At 46.3% G+C, this 20,250-nt stretch overlaps 1 protein-coding gene across 3 annotated transcripts in view; it reads right to left on the bottom strand.

Moving 5' to 3' along the window:
• Window positions 1–20,250, bottom strand: part of TTC28 (tetratricopeptide repeat domain 28) — a 122,259-nt gene that overhangs the window by 70,466 nt on the left and 31,543 nt on the right. The window contains exon 1 of one of the 3 annotated variants that reach the window (XM_032705465.1): window positions 17,176–17,306. The exons of the other annotated variants lie outside the window; for them this stretch is intronic. Within the exon in view, the coding sequence (XP_032561356.1) occupies window positions 17,176–17,202 (27 nt within the window). The 5' untranslated portion in view covers window positions 17,203–17,306. Of the gene's footprint in view, window positions 1–17,175; window positions 17,307–20,250 lie in introns of those variants that run through there. 3 annotated transcript variants of the gene reach the window in all.

Here is a 20,250-nt window from a genome sequence, read left to right as displayed (position 1 = left end):
TATTCACAGATGTGTTGCCTGATTAGTGTATTCTTTGCTACAGTTCTGGCAAAGGAAGGTACCTTCATCAGAATCCATAGGATTTGCCTGTTAAAGGAAGCTTCCCATTTTATGCACAAGGATTACACTGGGTCCCTAATCATACTGAAACCACAGGTACCCCAATCTGATCGGCTGGATCCCATGGGCATACTGGAGTCTCTTCTCTGGGGAAGATACAGATCTCCTGTCTTCTCACACATCGTGTGAAAGCCAGGAGAAGCCTTATGCAAAAAGAAAAAAAGCTGCATTTTAATGATTAAAAGGTATCAGAGTAAGGGAGGAACGGCTTCTGTTGGGCCACAAAGTGCTACATCTGGGAGCTGCATGCCTGGAAGGGCACACGGTACCGTGCTGCGAGCACAGAGGAGATGGAATTCATCAAAGCAGATTTCAAACCAGAAAAACGCTGACGGAAGCAGGACGATGGGAATCGCAGGCGCAGCAGGAGCCGCCATCTCAGCGCCACTGTAAGGCCACTGGTGACGCGTCTCCACAGCAGCCGGGGCTGCGGCGGAACCGCTGAGGGAGAAGGGACACGAGGGAAGCCGAGCAGTGCACGCTCCAGCTGCAGCAGCCAGGCTCTGTCCCTCACGTGTTCCTAAGTGAGAGACTTGAGATAAACAAAAATGAAAATGCTCCTGGAACTCGGTCCATAACAAAGCCAGTTCCTGAGCCTCAGCCCCTCAGACCTTCCCCTTCGGACGGAGGTACATTAGAGAAGAACGAGGTGCAGGGCTGCACTGTAAAAACCCCAGGATAAGAACCCCTGAAACACGTACAGGTGGTTTAGGGACAACTGATTTCAATGCAGCTTTAAGTGACCTTTTGCATAAGTCAAGAGCCTCAGTGCTGTCAGCATCCAAAGTGCCTAACGAGTCCAGGCTGCACACCTCGACAGATTCAGTGCTGGCCAAGTGAGAGCAGTATTTTCCAACGCAGAACAGTATCAGGCAAGGAAATTCCTGGGTCCCACTGGAACCTGCATTGGTCAAATGGATTCAACTGGACACAGCAAGTGAAACAGCAGCAAACACAGAGAATGGGTTCACCTCCTTGTAAAGCGTCCCCTGATTGCCACAACCCAGACATACATGGGGTACAGCTCCACATGAAGATAATGATCCTTTGGACACTTGGTACAAACAGCATCAGACAAGTTGTTGCTCCAAAGGGATGAACCAGTACATCTGTGTACACTGCACAGATTACCTTGTGGTTGGGTTTTTAGGATTTATTATGGAAGCCACAGATTTTTCACAAAAGTGGATAGGTCAAACAAGCAGGACCGTAAGGACTACAGCAGACTTGCTAATAATGTCTCTGGAGATACCTACAAGATCTAGGGTCACTTTTGCTGCAGTGCAACACAAGTGAGTACAGGTTAACATAGCTAACATGAACATTTATAATGGGGTGAATCCTAGTTTTAACTGCTTATTGGAACAAAAACATTAATCAGTCAATGCTGAGATGATTAACTGGATAAGATTAAGGTTAAAACTAGAAAATCTATTAACCTGTTTAAGAAATAAATGTTGCACCTGGCAGGTCATCAGTCTTTTAAGCCTCAAGGGTGTAGATGCTCTAAGCAAACAGGAGACTAAGTGAGGCAGTCAAAGGCTCCGGGCGAAGGCAAATGGATCTGTTATTGCCTTGCCACATCAGAAGGGACATTCCTTCTCCCTGAACTCAGCAGGGTGAGTCACAGACCATCACTTCAGCTTCTGCTGCCACAGATAAAATGTATCCCAAACCGTGTATGGGGTAGGATCTGGGAGGAAAGTCAGAGCTAGTAAGAGGTTGCATCGTACAAAAAGAAGTAGGAAAAAGAAAATGAAATCAACATCTACAATGGCAGATTCAACTTCATGTCTATATCCTAGCAGCTACAAATTCAGCTCATCACAGAAGTTTTAGCCAGAGAACTATATTCACCCATTCTGCTGTCCAATCTGTGTATATGCCTGTCATTCAACTGTCACACTTATCCATTCACTGTGTATTGTGAGAGTAATTATAAAGAATTTTAATTATGCCTCAGAAGACACATCTTCTCAAGGAGACAGAGACACATGGTCCACCTGCATCTTTCAGTCTAATTTCCCTTAGGAGAATTTTCTTTTAATGCATTATTTCACATCAGACAGCTTACGACACAGAGCAACTCACCAGACTGCACTAATTGTTAAAAGTTTGGGGTTTATCATGTCCTGCTTTTTAAAGAGTCAGTCAGGATTGCATAGAGCCAGTCAGGACTGTGAGAGCCCAAAGACAATCTCTTCAGAGGGATGCTGAACCACAGAAATAAGAAAAGAAATGCAGAAGATGACAGGGGTTCAGTACTTTCCAAACGATCTAGGAATATCAGAACACTGTCACCTTGACAAAGAACACAGTTCAACACATAACCCATACATGAAATTCCATAATAATCCATACCCTGGCTCTGTTAAGAATGCTCAGCTATGAGATTATAATGTAAAAATCTGGTTAGATAACAGGAATCATATAGTAACATAGTACCTTGCACTTTTCAGAACTAGAAACTGTCGTGCCTGATGGATTGTGTTGTGTGTGGAAAAAAACAACAAAAGAGTCCAAAAGGCTCAGCTTTAAGTATTTCCTTTGAGACTTATCACCGATCATTTTCCTCAACAGCAGAACAAAAGCATGAAGAAATGAAAGGAAAGCAAACCAAAAAAGCTGTCAGTCCTGACCAGTTAGCCCTGGCAACTTATTCTGCAGCACTTCTTAGTAGGACTGCCCAGCATCTTACAGACAGCACCAGCAAGAAGACACAGCAGTTGCCAATATTTCTGTGGTTTGGACTCTGGGAAAACGAAGACAAAAAAAGACAGTGATTCAACCTGTATCCCGGAGCCTCAACCTTAAGCATGACTACAACTGGGCATTTCCCATCCCAGTGACATCAAGCCCTTCTCTGAGATCAAATTCAACACAGGTATTTTTGCTGCTAAGCCCCTTGTTCTGTAGTAGTGGGAACCAAAATGTATTCATAAAATCATAGAATCAGCCGGGTTGGAAGAAACCTCTGAGATCATCAAGTCCAACCCTTGATCCACTACCATTGTGGTTACTTGACCATGGCACTAAGTGCCACATCCAGTCTCATCTTAAAAACCTCCAGGGAGGGAGAATCCACCACTTTCCTCAGCAGCCTATTCCAATGCCTGATTACACTCTCTGTAAAGAATTTCTTCCTAATATCTAACCTAAACCTCCCCTGACACAGCTTAAGACCATGCCCTCTTGTCTTACTGAGAGCTTCCTACTCTCCCAAGACTTCTTCTGTGCACTGAAGAGAACTAGGGCAAAGCTGAAGTAATTTCTGAGGAAATGTGTACCAGGAAGAGCACTGGACTGCTCTTTAGCAAATTGTGAAGAATTTGCCCTGCCTTCCTTTTTTATTTATGTATCACAGAGAACAGAAGTTCTCCTCTTAGAGAAAGCGCTCGTTACTCACCAGGCTAACGAAGCACGCGGCTGTCCTCAGCAGTGTTCCTCCCCACACCAGCTGGATCCCTGCTGCCATCAACTTCCCAGGGAGAGCTCTTCCACTTGCTGGGGACCAGATGTCAGTCTGGTTCCCATTCATTCCCTGGGTGCTGATCCCAGCAGCATCTGTCAGCCTCTCTGACTCCCCTGAAGGGCTGACACCAAAGCCCCAGCCAATCTCCCCTCCTGAGCCAGTGCAGGGCTGGCCAGAGCCACCAGCTCAGGCACCACAACGCTTTGCTCAGCTCAGCTCCTGCACTACTTCTAGAAACAGACTCTTGGTGCAAAGCCACCAAGAACAAGTCACATTGTTCAAATACTTCCTTGCAGCTAAAACGATAAATTTTTCTATTTGAAATGAAACTTTCAGTCATGAGCCCTTGTTCTGCCTTATCTTAAGAAAACAGTTAGGTGGCAAGTGACTTCATAACACAAACTGTTCAGAATACGAGCACAGGGCAGGACTTCCAAACCTGGAGCCCTTTTGGTGGAATCAGAAGTTTCAAACACCAAGACGGGAGCTGTGAGCACAAACACAGCACTGCTGTCAGCCCAAACAAGGCTACTCCATATAATCCTGTCAGCTCCACTCAACCAAAGGTCAAAAGTCAGGCACAATGCCACAGTCTGACTCTGCAACCAGAACATTCCAGCAGGTGAGGGCCCTGCCAGTGGGGAACTACTCCCCCACAAACTATCCTCCTTGGCATCACAGCTCATCCATCAACCACAGCCTGAATCAAAAAACCAAACAAAACCCCTCTGACATTTGTGGGGTTGTTTACTTGTACCAACTATGAGTGACTCTGCCATGATGCCCTGGGCCTCTGTAGATCATTTGGTATGTGCCAGCCAAGCTACTTGGTGTTTGTGTGGTTAAGTACAGTCCAACACAAGCAGTGAACTCCCATCCTACCAAGCACACCTGAGCACAAAGCATAAGCTTCAAAGGCTGCCCCTCTGGCATGGAACTGAAGTCCACAAACAACTGTGGCTTTGGGGAACTTTGTATCTCCCTCATTGAATGCCTGTGCAAAATATTAAATCTTTCCCTACATTTCTCTACACATCAAAACATAGATCTAGTCATCCTCATCACTTCACACATCCACATCCAAAACAACAGATCTCCAGACCTGGGCAAGAGACAATTTACAGGAAGAAGGCTGCAGACAACAGTACCTGGGCCACTGGAGCTCCTCCTTACTAATTATCCCAGAGTGCCCATTCGCTATATAACCAAGGAAGAAGTGTGAGAGACCATGGCAAAGCTGTCTTCAGCAGCTTATGGAACATTTCTCTGAGCCCTGATGCAATTAACTGCCAGGAAAGTGCTGAGGCAAGCAGAATTAGGAAGCTATAACAAATCAAGTATATAATCCTACACCATTTACATTTAAAACAGCTGAATTGCTTATAACTCACAGTGCTGCAGCATGTTTACAATCTGATTTCATAAGAGCTAGATGTCTTATTCCCCAAGGAGGACAACTGAAAAAATCCAGCTTCAAAGCCAAAATGGGAAAAGAGTCAAAAAAAGGTGCAGCTCTCCAGAGTTCCCTGACCCAGGTGGCAAGACTGGTCATCCTGAACCACCAGCACACCCTCAAAGTCACTGCAAACATTCAGAACCACTAAAGAATCACGAATACCCCAGAAGTTCTTGTTTAGCTCATAGGAAGTTTGAGTAATGTACAATATGGAGATCGCTGGGTTCAGGAACCACCTTCCCATAAAAACAAGGGTGCAAGAGCTCCAACATTCTTGCTGCAATATCCAGTCAGCTGCAGAGAGAGCAAAGCTAAAGTGTTAAAACAGGCTTCAAATCTTCCCTTTTTCCTCAACAGTGAACAAACAGGACCCAGCAATCAACACAGTAACTATCCTTGACACTAAGGTACAGGATACTCTGCCCATCCCTTCTGCCTTAACTATCTAAGTTATAATTGTCAGAATATTGTCTTCCCAAATTCATGTATCATCCTGTAGCGGAACATCAAGTGAGCTCTTCTGAATTACTGAACTGTACAAAATTTCTGTTATTCTAAAACTCTCACAAGACACTGGCTTCTTAAAAAGTAATGAGGGAGAGGCAGATGAGGGAAAACAGACATTTCCATACTGAGGACTTCTAAGGGGGTCTATTAAAAAACCCAACAAACCACAAACACACACACACACCCCCCACACACACCTGTTTCTTAAAAGTCGGTAAAAACAATGTTTGACAAGGCCCTAAGCTTAACCTACAGTGTCAAAAAAATAACATATACCATTCAACACTAATGTCTTCATCAGTCCTGGCATAAAACGGTTGGACAGGCCCAGATCCAACAGCTACTGAGGATGACGGGAATTTTTCTGCTAACTTAGCTGAGTTTCAGGCTGGACTGCTGGGCCAACTTTGCTGCTACTGCTCAGAAGATAATGCCAATTAGCAAGAAAAGAGAATCCACAAAACGTTTTTAACTTCTGCCAGCAACACAAAGGACAGAATTAATGCATAAGAAAAATATAAAAAAGTGACATCTGTACTTACACCACTCATCAGTACCCAATCAGATGCATTACGACTGGGACACCCTGTGACCAAGTGCTGACAGATTTTGCTAATTTCCACAGCTGGCATTCCCAACCTTTCCCAGGATAGGAACATGCAGGCAGCCAGGAGCACTGGCCTTCCCCTCCAGCGTCGCACGGCCGCTCGCGCTGCTCCAACAGCGGGAACACTGCGGACTTCAAAGGATCACGGACTCACCTGGAGTCACCAGAGCTGAACCACAGCTGGGGCTTATGCCCATATTGCAAATTTCTCTCTTTATTCTAACTTTGATACCGATATGTGTTAAATCTTTGATTTTACTGGCAGATACTGACCATATTTGCCTAACCTTTGAAGCTTGCTGATTGACAGTGTTAATGTACTTTTTAATGGATGAAAAGGGAAATGACAGCTTCTGGCTCACTTTCAAGCACATTTCTTCACTGCAAAATATTCTACAGCTCAACCTGCTTTTCATACAACTTAAGAAATCTATTCTTTACAGTGTTTCTAATAACTGGTGGCATGATGAAGAAAAGTGGAGCTGGATAGGAATATTTACTGTAGTAGCTACTTCCTGAAAGAAAGATGTTTTCTTCCTTTCTTTAATCTCAGCCACATTGATCTGAAATCTCAGTTGCATTGATCTGATCTTAGAAAATCCCAGACAGAAGTTAAACATTACTTCAAAATAATTTCTCAACTCTTTCTACATCAAACAAATCTCACCCCCAGACTTTTCAAGAGCAGCAGCTATGCTAACAAGAAGCTAGTGCTCCCAGCATCAAAGGTAATCTGCAGGGTACTTTGATGTCCAAAATAATCTGCATGGACTGCTGTCCAAAATAAGACCTCCAAGACCGAGGGACTGCACTCTTACGCTTGAAGGAAACTGTTCATAGAAACACAGACTGCCTTGGGTTGGAAGGGAACTTAAAGTTCATCTTGTTTCATCCCCTGCCATGGGCAGGAACACCTTCCATTAGACCAGGTTGCTCCAAACCTCGTCCAGCCTGATCTTGGACACTTCCAGGGATGGGGCAGCCACAGCTTCTCTGGGCAACCTGTGCCAGGGGCCTCACCACCCTCACAGGGAAGAATTTCTAGCAAGTCTGGGGAGGGAATAAGCTGTAGTTTACATTCCACATTGTGAGAAACTGGCAAAGGGGTTTCTCTGCTGAGATATCCTTGGCATGGGTCTGCATCCGAGCGAGAGCTAATATTCAGAACACAGAAATTAAGGAAAGGGCTCTCCAACCATAACAGAGTAACATTTCTATGGAAAATGGGATGATGCCAAGTCATAAGAGTCTCTGTAAAGGCCTAATTAACATGAATAACACAGCTGGATATTTTATGTATCAGCCTTCTAAGTCCCTCCTTCCTGCCACTTAAGAGTAAAAATACTAGAATGTTTTATGGAGGTTAATTCATGATTGCTTAGGTGTGATTCCACTTTAAGAGAAGGCAGAATTACTAGCCCCTTGCAGCCATCCATATGGGAAGTGCATGGACAGCCTGTCTTAATGGTGTTTGCTGAAGGAAGTCACAACATAGCAGGTTTGTCAGGGAAATGTGAATATTTGGCAGAGTATCAATGGAATTGCCTTTCCCTCCATTCCAGATTTGGGTTTCAAGGCAGGTGAGCTGATATGGTCAGCTGGCAGGTTCCAAGATAATCGTAACAGAAAAGAAAAATGGTAGAGTACAAAGAAAAATAAATAAAAAAAAAATCTAAAAGAAAACCAACATGCTTTACCAGCAGCTCAGACAGTTTTATCCCTCTGATGGCTGTTTAGTTCAGAATGTATTTTGGCATGCTTCTTTACAAATACAAGGCATCTCAATCTAAGGAGGCAGCAGCTCCCAGAGCTGCACAATCCCTTTGGGCCCTGCACCAGAGCGCTGGCCGAGAAGCACCTCGAGCACCGAGCCCTGCACAAGGTGTTACTCTCGGCTTCTCAGCCTCCTCCAGACATCACCAAGCCCAGGCTGCAGAACCTGTCTCCTCTGGGCACCATATGTGCCCTGAGCTGCCTCCTCTGGGCACCGTGTGTGCCCAGGGCTGTGGCAGACACAGATCTCCACCGAGCAGGCCCACAGCCACCCCACATTTGGCCACTGAGGGACTGTGCCCTTGAGCCTCCCCACACAGCATAGCAGCAAAGCCTCTCCCTCCCAGCCTGGCTCTGCCCTGGCTCCGTGTCCGAGTGTCTCTGCCTTAACCCCTTCGGCTTTCCAGGGAGACATAAACAGGCCTTTGGGCCCAGCCAGCACCCGGCCACCCCAGTCACAGCAGGGGCACCTTCATGGCTCCTGAGGCATCAGCTCCAGCTCAGCTCGACCCAGCAGGGTAATACCCAACTGCTCTGCTGCTCCACGGCAGGCCCAGCAGCAGCCTGTGCCCAGGAAAGATTCACCAACTTCTACGCTAACCACAAAAAGTGCTTTTACAAATTATTTTCCTTTAAAAGGACAGAAATAATTTGCAAATAAACCCACAAAACTAAATTCTGATTCCAGTGTTTCAGGCTAGACTATCCCATAAACATTCCCATCTCAGCTGTGTAATTTTGTTCCCATTTAGTATACAGCAGGCAAGAAAGAAACTAAACAAGCCTAGATCTGGGTTATTAAAATAGCTGAAGGCACTAAATTGTTCGTGCTCCCAGGATAGGCACGTAACTAACCATTGTTTGCAGTAAGTTGTCACACTTAGGTTCATCTCACAATCCTCATTTACTCCATTAAATGTACTAAGCTACTAAATAATAAAAATAAGAATAAAAGAAACAGTAAGTAGCTCTGACAGGAAGAGCTGCATTTCCATATAATGGAAAAAAAAACAGTTTTTTGATAACATAACTTACTGCTCACTGTCAAAAAAACCCCTATCACAGCAGTAACACTAAGGCTCAGAGCACAGTGAGATCCCAAGGAGCTGAGCCCCCTGAAATCAAATACGTTTTCCAAGGGCCACACCCAAGCAGCACAGCCACTGGATCCACAGAGCAGCAGGAGCACCAGTGCCCGCCCCGGGACGAGCGGGGCAGGACTGGGGAGCAGCTGGGGCCAGGCAGCTGAGCCTTTGGGCAACGAACCTGAGCTACACTGACAGCACAACCCACAGAGCTTTAATAAATATCCCAGGAGGAATGCTGCTGCCACTTTTAACTGTGGTTAACCAAAGAGCAGTGGTCTCCGAGATGATTCCAATTAAACTGATGACACAGCCAGGTATTTTATTATTTATAAAGCCCTGGTTTTCTCAGCACAGGAGAAAGCAATCAGAGAATATTTCTCTATTCATTACACCAAACCTTTTAAAACCAGCATCTCTGCAAAAAATCCGGCCATGCTGGGCTTCTGCCATTACCCTGTGCTAGGCATTTCTCTGGCCTACTTTTGGACCACTGTGTTCACCACATATAGAGAATCCCTTCCCATTCCTCCACAGGTGAGCTCTCCTTCCCAAACACCCATGGCTGAACCAGTCCATACAAAGTGTATCAAGGGAACTGCACGATTTCACTTTGCCTGTATTTTGTTAGATTTAGTTGTTCCTGTCAAACTAATATTCCAAGTTCCAGTTCAGTATACTCAGTTACAGAAGCTGCTGCTGTTCTTACAAATTGACCCAGGAATCCCTCTTACAAGGGTTCATTTACCAGAGAGGAGATAAATTTCTGCTTAAATGAAGAATGCTACAAATATGCTAAAAAGCACTAATGTCATTTGGCAGCTGAGGACTTCTTTTTTCCCACGTTAACACTGAGAAGTGACATTGAAACTTGTCAGAAAGACTCCAAATCATGAAATTATTTTCCAGCGTTCAATCCAAATACAGAAATCTGAAAAACATATACAAATACATCAGGATGATGAACCATGCAGAGCAATGCCAATCTGACCCCAAGGTGGCTCTGCACACGAGGATGGACACAGCCTTCACATAAACAGTAGCTCTGTAACAGTGCCAAGCCAGGATGTCAGCCTTGCTCAGAGGCAGCTGCATGAACCTGAGCACCTGATCACATCCCAGTGACCTCAGGTTTCACAAGCAGGCAGAGCAGTTTCACAGTCTCTCCAAGCAGGGGAGAAACATGTTGCACTGTTCTAGAAAAGACACTCTAGTCCTAACTTTTCCTTGTCCCATTTGTTTATTTTATTATGATTTTCTTCAGTTTTCCCTACATGGAAAAGGCTTCCCACACACCCTGCACACAAACCGCACTTGGAGATTTTGCTTGGACTCAGCATCCACAATTACCAGAACATGCAAGTATAATGTGCACATTGTGCACCTCTGCTATAAGGAATAAGTTCTCACCTTTAGCTAAGTATCACATCATCTTCTTTCACCTTCACCCACATCTAGCTTCAGGTTCATTCTTAACCTCTTTTGTCAGCTCTTGAAATAACAGACCCGGTTTAAGAGAAGTTTTGTGCACATCATGGATTTTCTTCTAAACCAAACGAAGTTTTAGCAGAAATTCAAACAGATGAGCAGGGCTGAAGGGATGATTTTAGGTATACCACAAGGTTACAAGGCCCATACACAGTAATGAAGGAAGATTGTATTAATCTCCTAAAAGGATTCAAATATTGCAACGAGAGCAATTCCACTTCTTAACAGGAAAAAAATAGGACAATTTCCCTTGCAGAAATTTCCATAATTACAAGTAATTATCTCCTACACTGAAGTTCTCCAGTACAGCACTTCCTGCAAAGAGTATTCCTATCAAATGCTCTGTTCATGAACCAGAAGAGGAACTGTTTCCTGGTGAATAGTATGCTGCCATCCCGTTGATTAACTCACAGTTCCACGCTGTCAGAATATAAATCTATCTTTGATAACAGTAACAAGAATCACTAATCCCTACCTGATGACCCTATCACTAGGTTATTATGAAAGCCTAAAAGATACAGATTTTTAGAAGAGCATGCAGAGAAGAGGAGGAATAGATCACATCCAAAGATTATACGTCAAAGGAACATCAGTTATAACACTGCACTGGACATACAGTTCATTCTGCTGAGTGAATCAAAGGCTCCAAGACAGCATTTGGATGTGCATTCTTTTCAGCCAGCAAGGACAAGTATGGCAACAGCTGCTGCAGTATTTGCAAAAACTGTATAAACTCAAACAAAATACCAGGGTTACAAAATACTAATCTTTGCTTTTGTTGCTCTTGTGCATAAGGAAAATGTCTGTCAAGAACATGTAATGTCAGTTATTCACCATTTTTCATAAGCAAACATGTACAATCCCACATATTTGTGACCAACCATGGGAACAGAGTCAACTGCACTGCTGCTACCCCTGCACATCTCTGTTGCCATATAATATCCCTATTTAGCCTTCCAGCAGTACAGCAAAACCAGCTCTGCTCCAAGCTCATGACAAGATAGAGCACAGTGTTCACTGATCTTCTGCAGTACCTGAGCCACCAGTGACAGGCCAAGCTTGCTCACAGCACAGCATCTTCCAGCATTGCAGAACATGGGGTTTCAAAGCAAGCTTATCAGAGCTCATGCTCAACAGTTAAACAGTATTATCAAAGGGTGTTCAGCTTGTTGAAACTCTAAATGCTCACAGACAGGTGGAAGTCAGTCATCCTTACAGCAGGAGACCCTGAAGCACAAGTACTAGAGATGACAAAACGCGACAGTAATCTGATAGTGAAAGACAAAATGACAATCTTTTGGGGGACTGTCCCTTCAAAAGTTGCTGTACACAGCACAGAAAAAGAGCCTGCAACCCCAAGCAGGTGTCACATATCTTACTACACCTGTGAGACTGAAAGTATGTGAAGAGAAGACGCAGAAACTCTATCAGATATGAAAAACCTTGGATAATGCACTGCAGCTAGAAATTGCTCATTTCATCCCAGAAATTTGTAGGAAACAGGGCAAGACCGATCAAGACATCGCAGATTTTTCTACTGGGTCAGGAAATACCCAAATCAGCCCTGCCAGCCCTGTTCCCACCCAGCCAGCTCTCCCCTCCAAGAGGTGCCCTCATGCTCTGACCTCCTGTGCAAACAGAGATCACCAATCCCTTTCATGGCTCATCCTCACATCACATCACATCACAAAAGAACAACTATATGAATCGACAACATAACAAAAATCAATGGCTGAATATTAATCTTTTGTTTTGCTATTCTGTGCTCTTTCAAGTCTCATTTACTACTGCACAAAACATTTCCCCAAGAGAATACAGTTCCAGTAGTTCTGTTCCTCTCACCCATTCTCCACTGAAGCATCCAGGGGCCACAGCAGTTTTTAATCCCTGCTGAACAAACGGTATACTCACGCGACACAGGCTACTAAATGGTATAAATGAAAAAAAAAGTAAGTTTAAGCAGCAATAACTTTGTTAGTAATGTGCTGAAGTTAGATACAACCTTGTTCCAACATTTGGTAATCTTGATGGTAAAACATTTTCTTCTTGTACCTAGTCAGAATTTCCTATATTCAGAGTTGTATCCAATGTCTCTCATCTGCCCTGTGCACCTCCGAGGAGAGACTCTCAGTGTCCTCTACATCCTCTTGCAGGGTGCCTCCTGCTCCTACAGCAGCAGCATCTCCCTTCAGCCTTTTCTTCTCAAGGCTTTCTCCTTCAAAAGTAACAAACAGAACCAAAACAAACAAACAAACAAAAAAAAACACTACAAGGTCGCAAGCCTCAGGAATCCTTGGCAAGCCTGCCTCTTGCAGACACAGCTACAATGGTTCAGAGATAACATTTATCCTGAGAATTCCAAACAGCAAAGTCCTGTGACTGCAGCTAGGTAAGCCACAGAGCTCTCATTTCCTGAGGCCCAGCAGCTCTGGAAGAAGCTTCTTCATTTCAATCACTGTTAGAGGAAGGCAGGACAGTGGTCCATCACTGGCAGAATGACAGACTGCCAGCTCAGATCACTAGGAATTCAGGCTTAACATCATTCCAGAGCCAAGGACTGTATTGCCTTAAATGGAAAAGATCTACAATATTTAGCAGGTCAGGAATACTATCCATTTCTGTTTATTTAAGCATATAAGAGAGTAGATTTAGATCCTAGAAGTCTCTTAAGAAATATAATAGGAAAGTTTCTCGTGAATGCTTCTCTGATAACTGCCAATTATAAAAGTGGGGGAAAGAAGCAAGGGTGGAGAAGGAGGGAAAAAACAGAAGGGGAAAAATATTTTAAAAAAAAAGTCAATTTGCTTATTTTCACCTAGTATGAACAGAATTCTGCAAAACAGGTCTGATTTTCCAGCTTAGAAAAATCAGAGCACTTACCATGTCAGTAACTGATCCCACCACCGACCCTCACCTGCCAATCTGCCCAAGGAGGGATCCCGGGGTCAGCCAAGCTTATGCTCCTTTGCAGAAATTATCACCATCTTGCAAGCGTTTCCCAGTCCTTTTCCATAGCACAACTCATTCCACTCCACAACACAGAGGGGAAAAGGTGACTTTACACCCCCAGCCCATCCAGGGGCCAACCTATTCCATTCCCCATGGAAAAGAACTCTACAGCCTGTTACATTTTACCCACGATACAATATAGATTGCAGCCATCACAGACTCCCAACAGCGTTTCCTTGTAATAGCCACACAAACACCACTACTGACAAGAAATAGGCCACAAAAAGCTATTTCATTTTTTCTAGTGAATAACAGAGGTCATCCCAGGAACCCATTTCCATTTAACTCTACTTCAGTTCTGAATGGCATCGGGAGAAAACTGCTCCTCTCCCATGCAGAAGGGGATGTGCGTGCCCAGATTCAGCAGCAGCAAGGATAGATGGCACCAGGAATGGTGGCACAACAGTTACAGATTAAAAGGAAACCTAAAAGAATAAAAAAAATCTAAGCTTTTGGAACGCAGTTCTACGCTTTTTAAAAAAAATGACAGTGACCAAGTTGAAATGCACTGTTCCAGTCTTGAGCATGTACTAACATGTACATTCTAACGGAGGACTTGGGCATATCGTACCAGAGTTCAAGTAGCATTTAGACAGTTCTCTCAGGCACATACTGTGACTCCAGGGGAGGGTCCTGTGCAGGGTCATGAGTTGGACTCGATGATCCTTGTGGATCCCTTCCATCTCAGCATATTCTGTGATTCTGTGATAAATGTATAGATCCATATTCCAAAAAGCCAATACAGATCTTCAAAAGAATAAGTTATGGCAGAGAGAGGATGGGATTTGCATGAATTTATCTGTATACAGAGGGGCTACACATGAATGAATCTTACTGAAATGCTCTTGGTAAATATGCCTAATCCGTGGGAGTCACAAACAAAGGTATACATACTGCAGCTCAGCATTGCACTGTTATTCATGATTTGTTGAATCCTTCACGATGTCTGCACCCAACAGAGTCAGTCAGTTCAGTTTTTGTCCAGCATTTAGTCATCAGAACTGAGTAGCAAATGACTCCTATATGCAATTTTTTTAGTATCTAAACCAGTTGTTGTTATCAGGCTCAAGCAGGCAGAATTTCCCACACTTTTCCTGCATAACAAACAAGGTACATTCCATGAACATGAAGCACCACTTTATACAACTTGTTAGCTTGAACAGTTTGGAAAGCAGTGCTCTCACCTAAATTCCCCCACCCTATATGCACTCACAAGTATAATGGCTTTTTTTATTATTATTCACAGAATCACTGTTCTGCATTAGCAAACAGGACCACACCACCATGCAAACCATCTTCTCCCCTCAGCACAGAGGCTGCAGCAAATCCTAGTCAATGGTGGGTCAGAGCAGCCAGAGGTGACTCTGGGGCACCGGGATCCTGCAAAAAGCACCATTTCACTGATGAGGAAGCTGCCTAAACCAGCATCCCATGGGCAGCACACGTGGCCCTGCCAGCAAACCACACCCTGGAGCCAAAGGAAGCTTCGAAAAGAGGTTATGGTAAGGGAAAGATGCAGTTCCAGGGAAACACAGGCCTGTCAGCCTGCCCTCGGTGGCAGGGAAGGTCACGGAACAGATCACCTTCAATGCCATCACACAGCACGTGCAGGACAACCAGGGGATCAGGCCTGGCCAGCACAGGTTTAGGAAAGGTAGGTCCTGTCTGACCAACCACAAAGTGACCTGCCTAGCAGATGCAGGAAAGAAAGGCTGTAGATATGTCTACATGGACTTCAGTGGAAGAAAATTAGTACACAACAGTCATTTTCTAAACTTAAAAACGCACGTGGTTTACAACAGAACAAAAATATTTCAGTCACAAGCAAATTCATTTTTTCACTGGCTGAAGGCAAGAGAATGTCTTAAACATTCCAGGCAATAGCTGTATCTGGGAATCACCACACAAAGGAGCTTACTCCAGGGTTACACACAGGACTAATAAACTGCAGGAGATGCTATACAGCACAGTTTCACAGTTGTAAAATCAAAAATGTCTCAATGAGCAAAACACCTTAAACATTTAATAATAAAAATGTGGGTAAAGCAAGAGGGTATAAATAAACCAAAGGAGACTCCTGATTCAGTGAAGCAGCACACATGTTCAGCTCTCGTATTTGGATATTTTAACAAGAACGAGACAAGCAAATGATTTCTCAGAAGTAATTTCAACAAAGGACCAGCAGTACCAGGGACTACAGGATTCATTTTCTGTGCTCCTCAGACCTGGGGCAGCAGAGCCTCCCGTGCAGTCTGCACGAGCCCCTTTCCTGAGGCTGCTCTGTGCAGCACATGTCGGCAGCACCAAAACGGCACTGGGAGAGCAGAAATCCCAGTCGCGCTCACGTGAGGCTGCTGGCAGCGTGGACAAAATAACCTCTGCTGAGATTCACTGGGACTACAGCTGAAAACACAGCCTAGTCCAACGTGAACATAGTTTCCATCTCATCACAGCAGGAGCAGGAATTATTTTTTGCTCAGACTAGTAAGATGCCTGACAGTTCAGACAAGTTCAGCTGTCTCGTGTACCCTCTACACAATCAAATTTGTTTGCCCCAAATCAACTCAATTTGGACACTGACAATAATGCAGAGGAAAAAAAGTAACCTTCTGACATGGTGATTTAAGCACAAGCGAGTGAGCCAATGCTGCAGAGTGAATCCTGACACTCTGAACAGAATCTTCCAGAGCCGAGGAGTCCAGCCAACAGCCAAGAATAATATTTCAGTGGTTCAGTCGATACAGCTGTAACCATGGCCTGGAGGGGTTTCCACAGCCGTAACCACAGGAGTGACTGCATATTCACTTGAAAATAGTAAAAACAGACATTTAAAAATCTATAGCTTGTAGAAATCTTAAATCCAGTTTGAGAGGAGGCACAAAGGGGCCTGAAAAACGCACCGATGCTCCCACCGAGCTTGACTGTCATCTGTTTATCCTGCTTAAGGGACAAGGACTTGAAATAAGAACGCCTCTCACTGGGCACAACCGCCTACTCGAAAAAAACTGAAGCAACAGCTTCAGACCAGCTGAAAAGAGATGAGGTACCAGTTACACAAAGCCTGACGGATCACCCGGAGCAGCAATGGCACAACACACTCTCCAGCCAGGACGGTCTCAAACCGCTTATTCGTGTCTCACACTTACAGCCAGAGACGCTCTCATGCCTTTCACATATGATTTCTATTTCTTCCCTGATGTAAAACACAGTATCACACATCATGCTACAGAAGGAGCCCTGCTGGTTCAAGCAGGCTTTTCCAAAAGAAAAAAAAAAAAAAACAAAAGGGAAAAAAAAAGAAAATAAAAAGTTTAATAGTCCACAGCTGCCAGGAGCAAGGGGTCACTGCCGCGGAGGGGCGGCACAGCGCACTCGCTTTGCTGGGTTCTCCCTTCTAAGAATATCCATAAAACGCACTGCCAAGCGCCTTGGAAGAGGGTCCTGCGCGGCGTCGAACGCCGCGACCCCGCACAGACCCCGCAGCCGTACCGCCCGGACCGGGTCCCGCGCAGCGCCGGCCCCGCGGCCGTGTCGGGGCACGGCCCGAGCACCGCCCGGGGCACGGAGCAGTCGCGGCACCTCCCGCGGCGGCCCCGCCGGGGCGGGAGGAGCGGGAGCGCAGCCGGGCCGAGCCCGGGCGGCCCCTCCCCGCACTCACCTTCTTCCGGGGCTGCCATTTCATCATATTTGTAGAGCGGGGACGCGCAGCATCAAGGTGGCGCTGGGGCGGCGGGCGCAGCGGGGCCGCAGCCCGCGGTCATACTGCCCGGCCCCGCCGCCAGGCCCGCGCCGCGCCCCGCGGGACGGCAGCCGGCCCCGCCGCGCGGACCATGGGCGGGGGCTGTGCCCAGCCGGCGGCTCCGCCCGCACCGGTCACACGCGGGGCCCGCGGGGCGCGGCCGCTCCCGGGCGCATCGCGGGCGGCGAGACCCGAACGCGGCCCCGGCCCCGGCCCGGCGCGCGCGGCACCACAGGGGCGGGGCCGGCACAGCCCCGCCCCCGCCGCGCGCCCCGGCCCCGCCCCCGCCGCGCGAGGGGCCTCCGCGGGTAGAGGCGCGCGCGCCACCGGGCCGACAGGGGGCGCTGCGCGCGGGAGAGACTCTGTCGCCCCCTGTCGGTGCCGCCCCACGCGGCCTGTGCGGGGAACGGAGGGAACGGGGAGGTATCGGGACAGCGGCTGTGGGGACAGCGGGGATGGGGACAGCGGGTGTGGGGACAGGGACAGCGGGTGTGGGGACAGCGGGGATGGGGACAGCGGGGATGGGGACAGCGGGTGTGGGGACAGCGGGGATGGGGACAGCGGGGATGGGGACAGCGGGTGTGGGGACAGTGGATTTGGGGACAGCGGGTACGGGAACAGCGACAGCGGGTATGGGGACAGCTGAGTATGGGGAGACAGCTGAGTATGGGGACAGGGACAACGGGTATGGGGATGGGGACAGCCAGGTCTAGGGACAGGGACAGCGGGCATGGGCACAGCCGGGTATGGGGACAGCGGGTACAGGGATAGCTGGGTATGGGGACAGGGACAGTTGTGCATGAGGATGGGGACAGCCGGGCATGGGGACAGCCAGGTATGGGGATGGGGACAGCCGGGCATGGGGACAGCCGGGGTGTGCTGGACATTGGGACAGCTGGTGTGTCCCAGGCACAGCCGCAGCCCCAGGCAGAGGGGCTGTGCAGGTTCAGCTTTATGGTGGTTGCATTATTTGTCCCCCGGGGTGCTGGGGCTGCAGACTAAAGGCAGAACTGGGCAGTGACGCACTGTGACCATCTCCGAGGAGCAGGTTACACCAACGCCACAAAACTTCAGGCTGAGCTCTAGGGATGATTCTGAGACTATTCTAACAAACTAACATAGGCTCAGGAGAATTACAAATCCATAGGGCATGAACACAACACAATTTAACTGGGGATTATATTACTGAAGTGGTGCAGAGGCGTAGTTTTCATTGCTGTGACAAATGACCAACAGTGGTAAACAATAAACCTAATGGCAAATGTAGTATCAAAACACAGATCAACAAATATCCCCTGTATGGCCCCTTGGAAATACAACAGTCACTTCTTTCCATGGCAGTTCCTCAGTCCCGAAGGACACTGTCCCTTGGGTCTCAGGGAGGCTGGAGCTCTGATGGGGGTGTTTCAGCTCAGACCTCAGTGCTCAGAGGTCGCTCCCTTCCATGACTGCACATAATCTGGAAGGAACACAAAGCTCAGACACAAGTCCCAGGACACATCAGCCTGGGTCACAAAGCTGCCTCCAGCAGGTCCCATCTCGTCCTGCACTACCCTCAGACACCGGCTCTGCATTCCGTGCTTCTGTTCCCACACTTTCCTCTGGTCTACTGGCAGTGCATGTGGCAGCACAGAGATGCAAGTGAAAAATAAAGCTTTGAAAAGCAGTAGGGACTGAAAAGGACACGCGTGGCAGTGCAGAAAAGCAACTCCAACCAGTTTTACTCCCCAGAGCTAGCTTCTTGTGGAGCTATGCCCTTCTATTACACCAACAGCAGAGCCAGTGGGCCCTGAAACTCAGAGATTTCCATGAATTTAAAAACTGGTATTGACAATTCTGAGGAGTTCTGTAAATGGCAGTCGGTGCTCAAGTCAAGAAAATAAGTTCTCAGCATCAGACAATGGCATTCTCCACATGGCTGTCAGAAAGAAGCTTCAATGAATTCATGGACAGATTGCAAAATGTGGTGTTTTGACATGATCAACAGGAGGTTTTTGAAATTCTTCCTAAGTAAAGATAATTAACACGAAGAAACACAGGAGCTGTGCATATATACCTGTCACAAATAGGAGTGAGCTGCTTCACTCCTAATCTTAATTCCTCCTCCAGTGCCTGGCATTTCTGCTATATTTAAATTTCTCTTTTTCTTGCTCTCAATTAAAAAAAAAAATAATGTTGGCACTATTTTTAAAGCCATAGCAAATATCCAGAATAAGGGCAGTATAAATGCCTGGTGTTTGAAGGAAATGGGAAACGCTCTTCACTCTTTCAAAGTCAGAGAATTATCAGACGCCTCTAAGATTTAAGAAAAAGCAGTATGATTTTTGGTTTCATTTTTAAGGTCCCAGTTTCTCTTTCCAGGTTGGAAGCTCTCAGTATGTAGTGATTCAATTGCCAGGAAATCTTTAAACCATCTTCTTATGGCAGCAACTTCCATCTCCTCCATCCTAAGAACACAATCCTCATATCCATTTCAAAGGGAACCAGTTCATTCTCTCAAGTAATCGGCAAAGCCAAGAAAATTCAAGTGGTAGTGCTTTGTAAAGCTCTCTCTGAACCAGTGGGAAAGTTGTGTAATGCTACTATGGAAAAGATAATATCGGTCCATATGAGTAAAATGCTCTCAGTTCACTGAAGTGAGCTGGCTGAAAGCAGCGCTCCCTTCCCCTCCCCAGCACCCCTGGCCCAAATTACGGCTTGTGGCTAGAGAGCCATGTGCCAGCACTGCCCACAGAGGATTGTGCCCCATTCCTAGAGCCTGTCTCAGGTAGTGACACCTCTTCTCCATAAGAAACAGACTTATTTGGATTCCTAAGGGCTAGACTTCAGGACACGGACAGGAGCTCCCAGGGAACAGAGTTTGCTCTTCCAAATATACAAATAAACATATTTTATTCCTTCCACTATTTAAGAATGAATAATGGGCAGCATTTCGGCTGGTTGGCACAAAATCATCCAGCAAAATGACAGGAGGAACTTCCTTCAAGTGCAGGA

This window comes from Chiroxiphia lanceolata, chromosome 18 (genome assembly GCF_009829145.1).
Source record: "Chiroxiphia lanceolata isolate bChiLan1 chromosome 18, bChiLan1.pri, whole genome shotgun sequence".
Taxonomy (NCBI): domain Eukaryota; kingdom Metazoa; phylum Chordata; class Aves; order Passeriformes; family Pipridae; genus Chiroxiphia; species Chiroxiphia lanceolata.
Note: the sequence above shows the minus strand (reverse complement) of the source record. Positions and strands in the feature narration are given on the sequence as shown.